Source organism: Acipenser ruthenus, chromosome 15 (genome assembly GCF_902713425.1).
Source record: "Acipenser ruthenus chromosome 15, fAciRut3.2 maternal haplotype, whole genome shotgun sequence".
Taxonomy (NCBI): domain Eukaryota; kingdom Metazoa; phylum Chordata; class Actinopteri; order Acipenseriformes; family Acipenseridae; genus Acipenser; species Acipenser ruthenus.
Genome location: NC_081203.1, coordinates 9,941,519 through 9,955,056, shown reverse-complemented (window position 1 = coordinate 9,955,056; position 13,538 = coordinate 9,941,519). Strand labels below are relative to the sequence as shown.

General features: G+C 38.8%; 1 protein-coding gene across 1 annotated transcript in view; it reads left to right on the top strand.

Annotated features, from left to right (window-relative positions):
- LOC117422508 (adhesion G-protein coupled receptor D2) overlaps nt 1–13,538 on the top strand; it is a 120,047-nt gene that overhangs the window by 21,791 nt on the left and 84,718 nt on the right. The window contains exons 5-7 of the mRNA XM_058987378.1: nt 480–1,112; nt 11,122–11,244; nt 11,674–11,768. Coding sequence (XP_058843361.1) covers nt 480–1,112; nt 11,122–11,244; nt 11,674–11,768 — 851 coding nt within the window. The remainder of the gene's footprint in view (nt 1–479; nt 1,113–11,121; nt 11,245–11,673; nt 11,769–13,538) is intronic.

The window sequence follows — 13,538 nt, the reverse complement described above, 5'->3', positions numbered from 1 at the left end:
GCCTTGTGATAAGATGTGATTTCATTCTTTTCCATTTCATTTAGAAATAAAAAACAGCGATTCATTTTGTTTAGGAATAAAAAAACAATTGACTCGTATTTCTAATTATGTATTTAACATTTAATCATAATGTGATGTGATTTTATTCTTTTTATTTTTATTTAGAAAGAAAAAAGGGTGAGAAATGTCGTCTCATTTAATTGGGACAGCCGCTTATTCAGGATATTTTTACTTCCCACTAGGCGTCTCATTAAAGCAGCGCTGACTGTTTATACAAGAATATTTAAATCTAGCACATTTGTACATAATTTCCAACTGTTGCAAGATGTGGAGCTGTTTAATTTAGATTTAAACATAGTCGTTTTCACAATTTGTGTTATTTTCACTTGAATGAGGTCTTCCTCATTCATGAAATAAATACTTCCTGAACTTTCCTAGAGTACCCTCTTCAGTACTGCATGTGTTTTTCATGTTTCCAGGCCCTCTTCTGCTACCCATTTTGATGTTCCAAGAGGTAACACACACCAAGTATGCCAAGGTTGAGCTCCACTTTCCTGCGTTGTCTGAGATCACTGTCTGTGCATGGGTGCAATGGGACAACAAAAGCCAGGGAGTTTCCACCATCTTCTCCTATGCAGAACCTTTCTTTATCAATGCGTTTCAACTGCGAGGGCAAACGGACGAACATGGCAACATAAACATGGCTTTAATTGTGCATGGACATCACACGCCCTACAAAACACTGCTCAGAAATGATGGGGAGTGGCATCACCTCTGTGTCACCTGGCAAAAAGCTAAGGGGATCTGGGCAATCTATATTGACAGGGAGAAGGGAAACTCTGGCAGTGGTCTCTATGCAAGCAAAGATATTAATGGTGATGGCATGTTTATCATTGGACAAGACCAAGACACTCTAGGAGGAACTTTTAATGAGGCTTTCTGTGGTAACATCACAGCGTTGAATATCTGGAACAAGTCCCTGAGTGAAGAGCAAGTGGCAGGGGTCAGTCCCTGCTCAATGATCATGCAGAACCAGCTGTTCCATTGGGATGTAACCAAGATAACTATTGAGGCAACAGTTGGGCGGTCTTTGATGAAGTTCATGTGCCCAGGTAAGGTTCTATAAAATAATTTTTTGGAATTGTGCTGAAAGCTGTTCATTGTTAATTAGTATATCTTTATTTTATTTTAATATGTTGCCTTTGCATTTGCTGTAAAAGGTCCAATATCTTTCAAACCAGAATCTGTACAACCGTCCTCTACTACTGTACTCTGGCTAAAACACCACGCTCCACCGTGCAGAAATCCGACCACGCCAGCTATAAAAGAGCAACTACAATGTAATATTTCCCAATTTTACCCAAGTTTAACAGCACAGGTTCTTTTATTGGAAAAGAGCACTGCAAAAACCACAAGAGAAGCAGAGGAGAAGCAAAAATGGAGTTCAGTGTTTTTATTTATAAGATAAAATATGCGTTTTGCATTCACAACTGGAGATTATATTAAATTAATCATTTTCCAGGGCTTCATAAAGACAGAGGCATAGTAGTTAACACCAGCTACACAAATTACAGATAGCGTCGTTCACAAATCAGCATCACAGGTAGTAAAGCACTGAAGGGCACCTAAAGTTACATTACATTAGCGACTACAGCTCACCCCATTTTACACACAGAGTAGCAGTTTGTCAAAACCCCTACCACCGCTCTTACTTCCCAGCCCCAGCATCCATGCTCACACAAGCTGCTCGTTATCCTGAATGTCCTCCCAGCCCTCTCTCGCTCTTCTTAATCAAGCTTGATAAAGTATCCACCTACACACAATTGGACTAATTGATTAATTACACTGCATTTTCCTTACACTTGCTTTCAACACATACCAATATAAAAAAAATCATAGTGCAATGAAAAACGAACCATCTTCAATAAAAGTAAATCAACTGCAAAGAAAGCTTAACCCTGTTAGACAGGCTCAATGTGTTGTTTTTTTGTTGCCAGGAGACAGTATGTGCTATGCACAAGGTAGAAACAGGAGGGGGACCCCCACTTTATTGAATAGCGACCTGGAAAAAGGCTTTCTCAATGTTGCATGTAACCATTTAGGCGTAATTCGATTTTTTATAAATGATGCTTCTTGCACTTCCTTTCCCTATAAATTCCTCCCAGGAATTGTGTTTAAATTTGATACAGTACAGATTATTTACCACAAAAGTTTAAGGTTCTCAGAATTGAACTCATACATTTAAGGTAACACTATTTGAATTGGACACTATGTAACATTCAACTCCTTGGGAATGTAAAGACATAATCACAGCATTGGCAAGCAAATATACATTATAGCAAGGATAAGTATTCTTGTCAGGCAGACTGAGGTACAGAGTGCTCAAGGACAGAGTTCTGGAGAATACACAATGCATGGCTGTTGAGATGTTAAATAAATGTAGTGCTGCTACTGTTTGAGATGAGCACCATCCTGCTTGGTTCTGTCAGGCTGCAGAGAGATCAATCAGTTGCAATAGAATGTGGCTAAGCAGAGTCATAGCATACTCTGGGATATTATTGTGTTAAGAAACCTCCTTCATTACAGAACAAACCGGTTGTTGCAACATGGTAGAAATTATTATTATTATTATTATTATTATTTATTTCTTAGCAGACGCCCTTATCCAGGGCGACTTACAATCGCAAGCAAATACAAATACATTCAAGTGTTACAATATAAGTCATACAATAAGAACAAGAAATACAATAATTCTCAAGTGTGAAATATTCAACTAAGATTAAAGCCTTGCCCCTCTGCAGCCCTGAGTTGTTATTAGATTGTCATTGTATGCAGTTTAGCCTATTCTGAAATAATATTTAAAAGGGTTTTAACCTCAAGTAATATATAATAAAATGTGAAGCTATTGACATAACCCTTAGTGTTGTCCAATGGCGATTTATAATGAAAGAATAAGTAGAGGTGACTTTATCTGTACACACTTAATTAAGACAATAGGGCTGCTATGATTAAATTCCTCATTATATACATGGATATAAATACTGGATAATCGATTCAATAATTACATTTATGTAACACTCATAGTTAACAATACTATCCATCAAATGAAAAGAGAGTGTTGTATGGAACGCAAATGGAGGACGCCAACATTAAATATTTATTATGATGCACAAACCACAGAGCAACATCATTCGTGAAAACATTCGATCATTTACATTCACTGTTCAAGTTTTGAAATCCCAAAAATATATAAAAAAAATAGGCTACTTTGAAATCGGCACAATCGTTTATAAACTGGTAGGTCGCATAGTTAATACATTAAGCATTTATTATTTAAAGACTGTTTTAGCTGCGCATGTCAAAGACGTTTTTAATGAAAACAAACTAGAACTGATTATATACATCGCAAAGAAATTATGCCGTCCTGTCGAAAAAGTTATTAAATGATTGCAAAATGCAGCCGACAACTGCTGCGCGTGAACATCACTCGTATTTTACCTCAGACACGAGCAAAAGAAAAATTAGACGTGCCTGTGGGACGATCTCATTTTATGCATGCGCAATGCGCCAGGGGATACAGATTTCTGAGGGGGTACTGCATTGGTTACAAGACCGGCAGTGCCACAGACACCTGAAGCGTCTTTTAGACTGATAACCAGAGTCCTGAACCACTAATCTAGCTTTGAGAGCCTGATCTGGGATTTACGGCCGCGCTGACCACTTCAGTAGAGAAAACCGGTATGGAGCGCTGATGTTGAAGCCCAGTCCGAGTTTTTGGACTCGCCCCGCGGGACAGGGCTGAACCGGATATCGGACCGCTTTTTGCGGTCCAATATGCATCCCTATTAATCATGTTTTATTTTCTGTTTTAAATATTTTGTTATTAGATATTGGAATTTTGAAAATTTTGTAGAAGATTCTATCTGGCTTGGCATGCAGCAATAATATTTCTTCAATTGGATGTATGCTATTAGTGTGCAGGCTATATTGTGGTCATTTTGAGGACTTGTAAGAACGGAGTGCCTTTGCTATTGTATTGTGCTTGACTGTGCGTGTCAAAGGATGACAGTGTGCCATCCGGAGATCTCCTGCAGTGTGTTGATGCCATGCTTTCTATTTTGTGGACGAAATGTCTTTGTTCTCCAGTTTTAAATAATTGTCTAATCCTAAAAAAATGTAAACATTATACCAGACAATTAGTGTATGCAAAATACAATTTATTTAAAATGTTTAAACAATTTTTAGGGGACCAGGAGATGTGAATAGTCAGATTATTTTTCCAAATGGTTTCATGTGGTGGGTACATTCCACATTAATATTTTTTAAAATGCAGTATTGCACCGATAGCCTTGCAGCCAAATAATATTTCTGAAGAAGAGGCAAGGATAGCCCTCCTAGTTTAAAGAGGGAGGGTCTATTTTTCTTTATTCTGGGCTGGGAACTTTCCAGAGAAAATCTACCCAACAGTGACAGCATATGCTCCACTATTAATTCTAATGATTTCCATTACACAAGAGTAGGTGTTAAAACTTCATGCTGATTTGAACTCGGCTTTCGCCAAGATAAGCACCAACTAAAACGTAGCTTTACAGTAAATTAATGTGATCCATCTGTGTCTCCATCCATTTGCGTTTCCTTCCATATGATGATGTAGATATCCTTCTGTCTGGTGTTGATGGCTGAAGTGTAATGCTGTCTCCAGGGATCAGCTTATTTGCCTCCCTGGCGCATCAGCACACACAACGGCTGCGATACTGATTATTGGTAGCCTAAAACTTAGTTCCAATCTCCACATAACATCATTATTTAAATGCCAATAACGATTTCCCCATCCAACTAACAGTATGATTTTTTATTATTATTATTTATTTCTTAGCAGATGCCCTTATCCAGGGCGACTTACAATTGTTACACAATATCACATTATTTTTACATACAATTACATTATTTTTTTACACATTATTTTTACATACAATTACCCATTTATACAGTTGGGTTTTTACTGGAGCAATCTAGGTAAAGTACCTTGCTCAAGGGTACAGCAGCAGTGTCCTCCACCTGGGATTGGGGGCACCACGACCCTCCGGTCAATTGTCCAGAGCCCTAACCACTACTCCACACTGTTGCATTTTATGGACCTGGCTCCCTAAATAATATCTATAGATCAATGTCTTCATCTTTTTAGGTGTAAAATTGACTTCACTGGCACTGTAAATGTGCCAGTGAAGCTGTGCCCCTGGACCCCACTGGGCCCTGGGGTCACAAATCCCCTTGCGGGTAGGAAAATGTGCACCATTACTCAACATTGGTTAAACCTATAGAGTCCACTCAGTATTTTCTGTAGGAGTCTAACCCTAATTTTGATCTTATGAAAGATTATTTATTGAGGTATAATAATGCAGTAAGATCAGCAAGACATGCTTATTTCTCTAATCTTAGTGAGGAAAATAAAAATAATTCCAGGGAGCTCTTTTAACAATAGATAACCCGATAAACCCTTCTTTACCACCTGTTAGTAACATTGAAGTGCCTTCAACGAAGTGTGAAGAATTTCTTAATTACTTTCATAATAAAATAAAGTCCATTAGGGATCAAATTCCAGTTTATGGCCCTGACTTAAGTATCCCAGACAGATTGGGGGAAACAGTGCTGGAATCTTTTGCTTTGATTACTGCTGAGGAATTAAACATGACTGTAATGCAGATGAAATCTGCAACTAGTACTTTAGATCCCATTCCAACTAGGCTTCTGAAGGATATCTTTAGTTTCCTGTGCAGTGATATTCTTATGATTATAAATAGTTCACTGGAAATTGGAATAGTTCTGTCCTCTTTTAAAATTGCCCTGGTTAAGCCCCTTCTTAAAAAAACAAACTTAGATAGATAGGTCACTTCTGAGTAACTTTAGGCCCATTTCAAACCTCCCTTGAAAAAAATAGTACTTAAACAATTTAATGTTTTCTTGAGTTCAGCCTATATTCTTGAAAAGTTTCAATCTGGGTTTCGTTCTAATCACAGTACAGAGACTGCCCTGGTTAGAATAACACATGATTTACTGATGAGTGCAGATTCAAATTCTATTTCCATTCTGGGTCTTTTGGACCTTAGTGCTGCTTTTGATACAGTGGATCATTCCATTTTAATTGACCGTCTAAAGGGATGGGTGGGTCTGGCAGGTAATGTACTAAACAGGTCTAGATCCTACCTCTCTAATAGTTTTTTGTTTCACTGGGGGAGTCGATGTAGTCTTTAGCAAATATCAACTGTGGTTTCCCTCAGGATCCTTGGTCCAATTTTATTCTCTTTATACATGTTACCTCTAAGCCAGATTATTCGTAAACATAGTGTACATTTTCACTGTTATGCAGATGATACGCAGTTATACATCTCAGTGAAACCAGGTGATATCACTGCAACTTCAGTCCTGGAGTGTTTTACTGACATAAAGACTTGGATGTCCCAACATTTTCTGCAACTTAACTCTGATAAGACAGTCGTTGGTGCTCAGCAACAACTTGACCTGTCAAAAATAAACTTGGGTTACCTAACTCCTAATTTGAAATCTGTAGTTAGAAATTTGTGTGTTATTTTTGACTCTACCTTAAGTTTTGAGTCACACATCAAAAATATTATAAAGGTTTGTTTCTACCATCTCAGAAATATTGCCCAAATTAGATATTTTCTGTCTTTTTCCGATGCAGAGAAAGTAGTCCATGCCTTTATTTCTTCGAGATTGGACTACTGAAATGATCTGTTTGCTGGACTTAGATGCCAAGCCGTATCACGACTACAGCTTGTGCAAAATGCAGCTGCAAGGGTCCTCACCAATACAAAAAATAGAGCTCATATAACTCCAGTTCTGGCTTCTTTGCACTGGCTCCCAATAATATATAGAATTGATTTTTAAATCCTTTTGCTTACCTTTAAAGCATTGAATGATTTGACACCTGATTATTTGTCTGAGTTGTTGGAATTCTCTGCCTAATCTTGTTAGAAGTGCATCCACAGCGGCTATTTTTAAATCAGGGCTTAAGACCTGTATTGTTTTACCTATCTTTTTATATTACATTGTCTTATTTTCTTACTCTTTTTATAATATTTTTTGTAATTGCTGCTTTTTGTAAGTCTGTGTGAAGCGCCTTGAACCTCTCGGTATGAGAGGCACTCAACAAATAAAGTTTATTATTATTATTATTATTATTATTATTATTATTATTATTATTAATAACGTGAACGACTCACATACATTCTGGAATGTTGTGTAAATGAGGTCTCGTCAGCTTTGCCCTAGCAGGTGGCATTTAACGATTGCATTTATTCTGTTTAAACAGCATTTTCATAGGGTTGGTTTTGCACTTGACAAATCTACAGATGCCAACGGGTTCTGTTAAAACATGTGATCAGTCAGATATTGATTCTAATTTAGCTGCACTAAGACATCAAAGGTTTTCAGCTACATAGTATTTCCATACTGGGCCATTTCATATGAACTCAACCAGAGCCGTTGCCCGACTGTATCGGATTTTGCTAGAAAAATTCACCTGGGTTATTTAAAAAAAAAATAAAAATTCCCTTTTTCCCTTTGAAAAGGTCAACCTACAGTGAAAAAGAGACCCTGACCAGAAAACTAACTCACTTTTGGCGAGCTGTAAGTGATGAGTTTTATTCGAACTTCAGCCCAACCCTTTACCCTGTAGGGGATGCAGGTCTTAAAATGTTAGTTTTGCTGTATGAACCTTAGGAACCACTCTTCCAAATTTTGTGAAACACTTTTGATTTCAAGTCCCCCCCACCAGTCATTAACCCTCTCTGAAATTTGAATATTTGGTATTTCTACCAAGTTTAAGATATTTTTGGATAGATGTTGATGAGATCTACAAGCATCAAGCAAAACATTTTGTTATATGCGGATTTTGGATTTTTTTGCAGATTTTTGAAGTTGTGTTTGCCATGCATTCGAGCATTGTTTATGGCAACTTTGAGACTAAAGCACCACATAGTTCTAACCGAGCTGGCGTTATGATTCAGTTTTGCATTGTCTGGGGTTAGATCGAGAGTAAAGAGTGACATCGTGTGATTCCAGTGGCACTAGCTTGGAGGGTGATTTTTCTGGTCAAGGTCACTTTTTCACTCTAGGTTGACTTTTGCTAGGTCACAGCTCGAAGATGAAATAAAAAAATAAAACAAATGATTAGTATTTCTGAACTCAGCGGGCCCGAAAACCCCCAGGTGAATTTTTCTGGGAAAATCTGAGACGGTTGGGCAACAAAATGCCCCTTTTCTGGTTGAGTTGGCGTGGAATGACCCTACTATTAAAACACACAAGGTACTTAAACTGTTACTGTGTTGAGATCTAAAGCCTGTGATTCTGTAGATCACACAGTTCTGTGTAAAAAAGATGCTGTAGATGCTACAGTATTTGCAAAATGGTAATAAAACAAATTTTAACAGTAAGTAATATAGTGCTTGCATCACGGCCCACAGTCTTCTTTCCCGTTGCTATCCATAGCAACGGGAAAGAAGATCACTGATTGGCTAGAGAGGATGACAAGGCATACCAATCTCCCACTAGCAAAAGACAATGTGGGAGTGACGTTACCTTTTCTGTTTCGGTTTATTTTTCGTATTATTTTGCAACAAAATTACATATAAATAATGGAAACACTGTAGTCACATTAAAAGTTGCGGCAACTATAAAGAGTCGTGGTCTGTGTTAAAGGTTGCGGTTTCTGCAACAAATTCACAGCCCACGATTTTCTTACACCAAAATTAATATTTATAACTCAATAGAACTTTCATCCACCAATCATCAACAGAATGTGCAGCTTTGAAAATGTGAAAAGGAAAGAAAAGCAACATAAGAACATAAGAACGTTTACAAACGAGAGGAGGCCATTCGGCCCATCTTGCTCATTTGGTTGTTAGTAGTTTATTGATCCTAGAATCTCATCAAGCAGCTTCTTGAAGGATCCCAGGGTCTCAGCTTCAACAACATTACTGGGGAGTTGGTTCCAGACCCTCACAATTCTCTGTGTAAAAAAGTGCCTCCTATTTTCTGTTCTGAATGCCCCTTTATCTAATCTCCATTTTTGACCCCTGGTCCTTGTTTATTTTTTCAGGTCGAAAAAGTCCCCTAGGTCGACATTGTCTATACCTTTTAGGATTTGTAATGCTTGAATCAGATCACCGCGTAGTCTTCTTTGTTCAAGACTGAATAGATTCAATTCTTTTAGCCTGACATGCCTTTTAAACCCGGGATAATTCTGGTTGCTCTTCTTTAATTCTGGTTGCTCTTCTTTGCACTCTTTCTAGAGCAGCAATATCCTTTTTGTAACGAGGTGACCAGAACAGGTAAATGAAGCTGGAAATTAGAGGTTTAAAGGTGGGGTGCAATGATTTTTTTTCAGAATTCACTTGTATAGTACTGTTGGTAGGTCAATAAAAGTATCTGTGTAGTTTTAATGTACAGGTTTTAACGCTAAGTGTATAAGTGTACAAAGTGAAATTAGGTATAATTTCATGATCCTAAATATAATGAATATATTCTTTAACAAAGCCCATTTGCAAATTAGTAACAACACTGTGTAAAAGAAGTAATCTCTTACCTGAACTAGCTCCATTATTGATTTGTCAGAAGAGTCAGCCAGGTGATTAGGCAACAAGCACCAAAGCTTTCCACATCTCTCCTGCTTCGTGTAACGCTGCCAGGTGCAAATGTCACACACAATTTACAAAATCCACCCGGCTGTGCAGCACTCTATGCCAGCCATGAGTATTGCAGCAGCCATATGTGCTGAAAAGTGTGTTTCTCTTTTTTGTGGTCTGGTGTCAGGCATGGGAAACTTGTAAGGTACGCTGGTATCCAGCAGTCTTTCAATATAATTATTAGATCGCTGTCACTTAATTGATGACCACAAAATAAAACAACATCATTTTTTTCCCACGCTGTCGTTTTGTTGCGTTTATTTACACCTAGCCCTTCACTTGATTCTGACGTTTCTTCTGATGGCGATCAAGGCCGTTTCTCTGATGATCCTAGTAGTGCAGATGAAAAAAAAGTGTGATTTTCTTCATTTTAGTCTTTTGGCTTAACGTATTTTAGCAAAAGGATTATAATGAAGAAAGAATAAATCAGTAGCCGGCAGGCTGCGTTATTTTCTGTCCAGCACAAGCTGACACGACTGGACACAGGGAGGGGATAAACCAAAAAGGAGGCATACAGTAAAAACACATTCAGCAAAATAGAAGGTTAAATGTAAACAGGTCTCGCCAATTTTATTCGATTCTCTGTTCTCTCACTGGGTGTCACAGGCTCCCGCCAATCTCCAAACTTGCACCCTTAACACGATTTCCAGCACTATTTATATCCCAGCCCTGCAAACTATCCCCGCACTTTACCACTGCATTTTATACACAGGGGTCAATCACAGCCCCCCTTCCCAAACCTGCCTCCGCCTCCCGTCAGGTGCACCCCAAGTCTTGTGTATCTCTTTTCCCATGCCCGGGGGAAGGTCACCGCTGGTGCAAGCTTGCAGCAGTCCTGCAGTTGCACGCTCAGCTTAGCTGCAACAGGGTCCCGCAAACAAATAGTCCTTCCAGAAGTGACATGTGTAGCCATAGGCAAGCACCTTACCACATTTTGTAAGCTGCATACATTCATGGTTTTCATTAGTTGTTGGAAGCAATGTTTGCCACACTGCTTCCATAGAATATCTTTATGTAAATGCGGCTGTACAATCATGAATTTGTAGTAGCGTCTATAGCTGGGGGGGGGCAGCCCCCTAGCCCCCTAGCCCCCTAGCCCCCTAGCCCCCTGAGCCCCCTGAGCCCCCTGAGCCCCCCGAGCCCCCTGAGCCCCCCCCCCTCATTGCACCACTGGCTGTATTGTTTGCCATCACATTTTGGTGACTTTTAAAACTGAGAAGTTATAAGCACCCCTGCGGCTTTTAACTTCTGAGACCTAATTCATAAAATGATGGTGCTTATTACAGAATAGATATTATTTGGTAAGCTAGTATCATAGTGGAGCTACCATTTCTCCACTATTTCATTCCACTTTGTTTTGTTTATTAATGGTTGCATTGTTCAGTGCACTCTCTTGTTTGTGTTCCCTGCACTCCAGATCTTAAATCTCTACCCAATAAAGAATGCAGGGCCTTTCATATCGCCCCGGTAACGCAGCAGCAAACACATGGCTACAGCCCCTGCACAAGACCTCTAGCATTCGTGTGCAAACACAAAAAAGGTAATTTGCTAATGAAATGCTTTTTAAATAATGTAACCCATATCTTACAGTATGTTAAGGTACTGTACCTTACCTCATTACTTACCATGAAGTTGAACTTTCTTGTTACTATTTTAAATTCTCTACCTTATGTACGTGGTTTTCAATGCTTTCGTTATACCGTAGTCAACATAAACTGGTATATAAAGTTATAAGACTGTTTTATACCTGAAAAAAAAAACAAATCTGTATACGGTTTATAAAATATAATTTTAGCATATGTGGTTATATTTTCTTCTTCCACAATTAAACTGTATTTTTGTTTCTCATTCCATATATAATGCTTTCCAGTGCACTTGAATCATTTTGAGTATTTTGGAAAATGATATAGGTGTTTATTCGGATTGAAATTGACACTCCGTGATAACAATGCTAATTATTATGTTGCAGGTGCATATTTGAAGTTAAAGGAAATGCAAGAAGCTCATGAGGAAAATAACACTCAGTTCATCGACTATTTGATAAAACTTACCAACAGTTCCACGGTAAGCAAACTCAACATTTCAGTTATTACTGAGGAAATCAATGGAAGCCTATTTCATATCACCCCAAATGCAGTAAGAGGCAACATATTATTATTATTGTTATTATTATTAATTTCTTAGCAGACGCCCTTATCCAGAGCGACTTACAATTGTTACATGATATCACATTATTTTTACATACAATTCCATTATTTTTTACACATTATTTTTACATACAATTACCCATTTATACAGTTGGGTTTTTACTGGAGCAATCTAGGTAAGCTACCTTGCTCAAGGGTACAGCAGCACTGTCCCCCACCTGGGATTGAACCCACAACCCTCCGGTCAAGAGTCCAGAGCCCTAACCACTACTCCACACTGCTGATACTTTGCAAGTGTAAGAATACAAAGTATCCAAAGTTGGTCAAATCTTTTTAGGAGTCATCTGCAGTTACAATTGAGGTCTGGGCTAATGAATTGATTTGCTGTGTTGAGTGAAATCATTTCCCTTAGACTGCAGTCTGCTGTATCTGTAGTGCTGAAGGAGTTACTTGATGAAACATGAAGTTACTGGAGTTCATTAACTCAATAATTAGACAGTGTTGGGGAGTAACGTGCAACACATAACACATTACTGTAATCTGAGTACATTTTTCAGCAACTTATGGTTACTTTTTCAGACAAGTAACGAAATGTGGTAATGCACTACATGTTATGTGAAAAAGTCACTCACATTTAAAAAAGAAGTACTATGATTAATGCATAACGTGGAAATCAGAAAGCACTTAAACAGTCAAACCCTACCTGTCACATGAACGTGCTGTCAATCATCAGAGGAGTGAAGGAGTGAGTGTGCTGCCTGTCACATGAACGTGCTGTCAATCATCAAAGGAGTGAAGGAGTGAGTGTGCTGCCTGTCACATGAACGTGCTGTCAATCATCAGAGGAGTGAAGGAGTGGGCTTGCTACCTGTCACATGAACGTGCTGTCAATCATCAAAGGAGTGAAGGAGTGAGTGTGCTGCCTGTCACATGAACGTGCTGTCAATCATCAGAGGAGTGAAGGAGTGGGCTTGCTACCTGTCACATGAACGTGCTGTCAATCATCAGAGGAGGGAAGGAGTGGGTGTGCTGCCTGTTATATGAACGTGCTGTCAATCATCAAAGGAGTGAAGGAGTGAGTGTGCTGCCTGTCACATGAACGTGCTGTCAATCATCAGAGGAGTGAAGGAGTGGGCTTGCTACCTGTCACATGAACGTGCTGTCAATCATCAAAGGAGTGAGTGTGCTGCCTGTCACATGAACGTGCTGTCAATCATCAGAGGAGTGAAGGAGTGGGCTTGCTACCTGTCACATGAACGTGCTGTCAATCATCAGAGGAGGGAAGGAGTGGGTGTGCTGCCTGTTATATGAACGTGCTGTCAATCATCAAAGGAGTGAAGGAGTGAGTGTGCTGCCTGTCACATGAACGTGCTGTCAATCATCAGAGGAGGGAAGGAGTGGGTTTGGCAGAATAGTTTGAGCTGCAGCCTGACCAAACCAAAAATAAATATCACTGTAAGATGTAAACTGTGCCTGAGAAGTAACTATTCGTAACTGCTACTTTAAAGTAATAAGTTACTATAACTAGTTACAATTTTGTTAAGTAACTTGTAGCAGATTCTTTTATGTTACTGCCCTAACACTATATAAGGGCCCTATATGAGTGCAAATACAATTAGCAATATAGAACTACCAAAAAACCACTCTGAACATGTTTTATACCATTAAAATGGTTTTATTCCTGTCA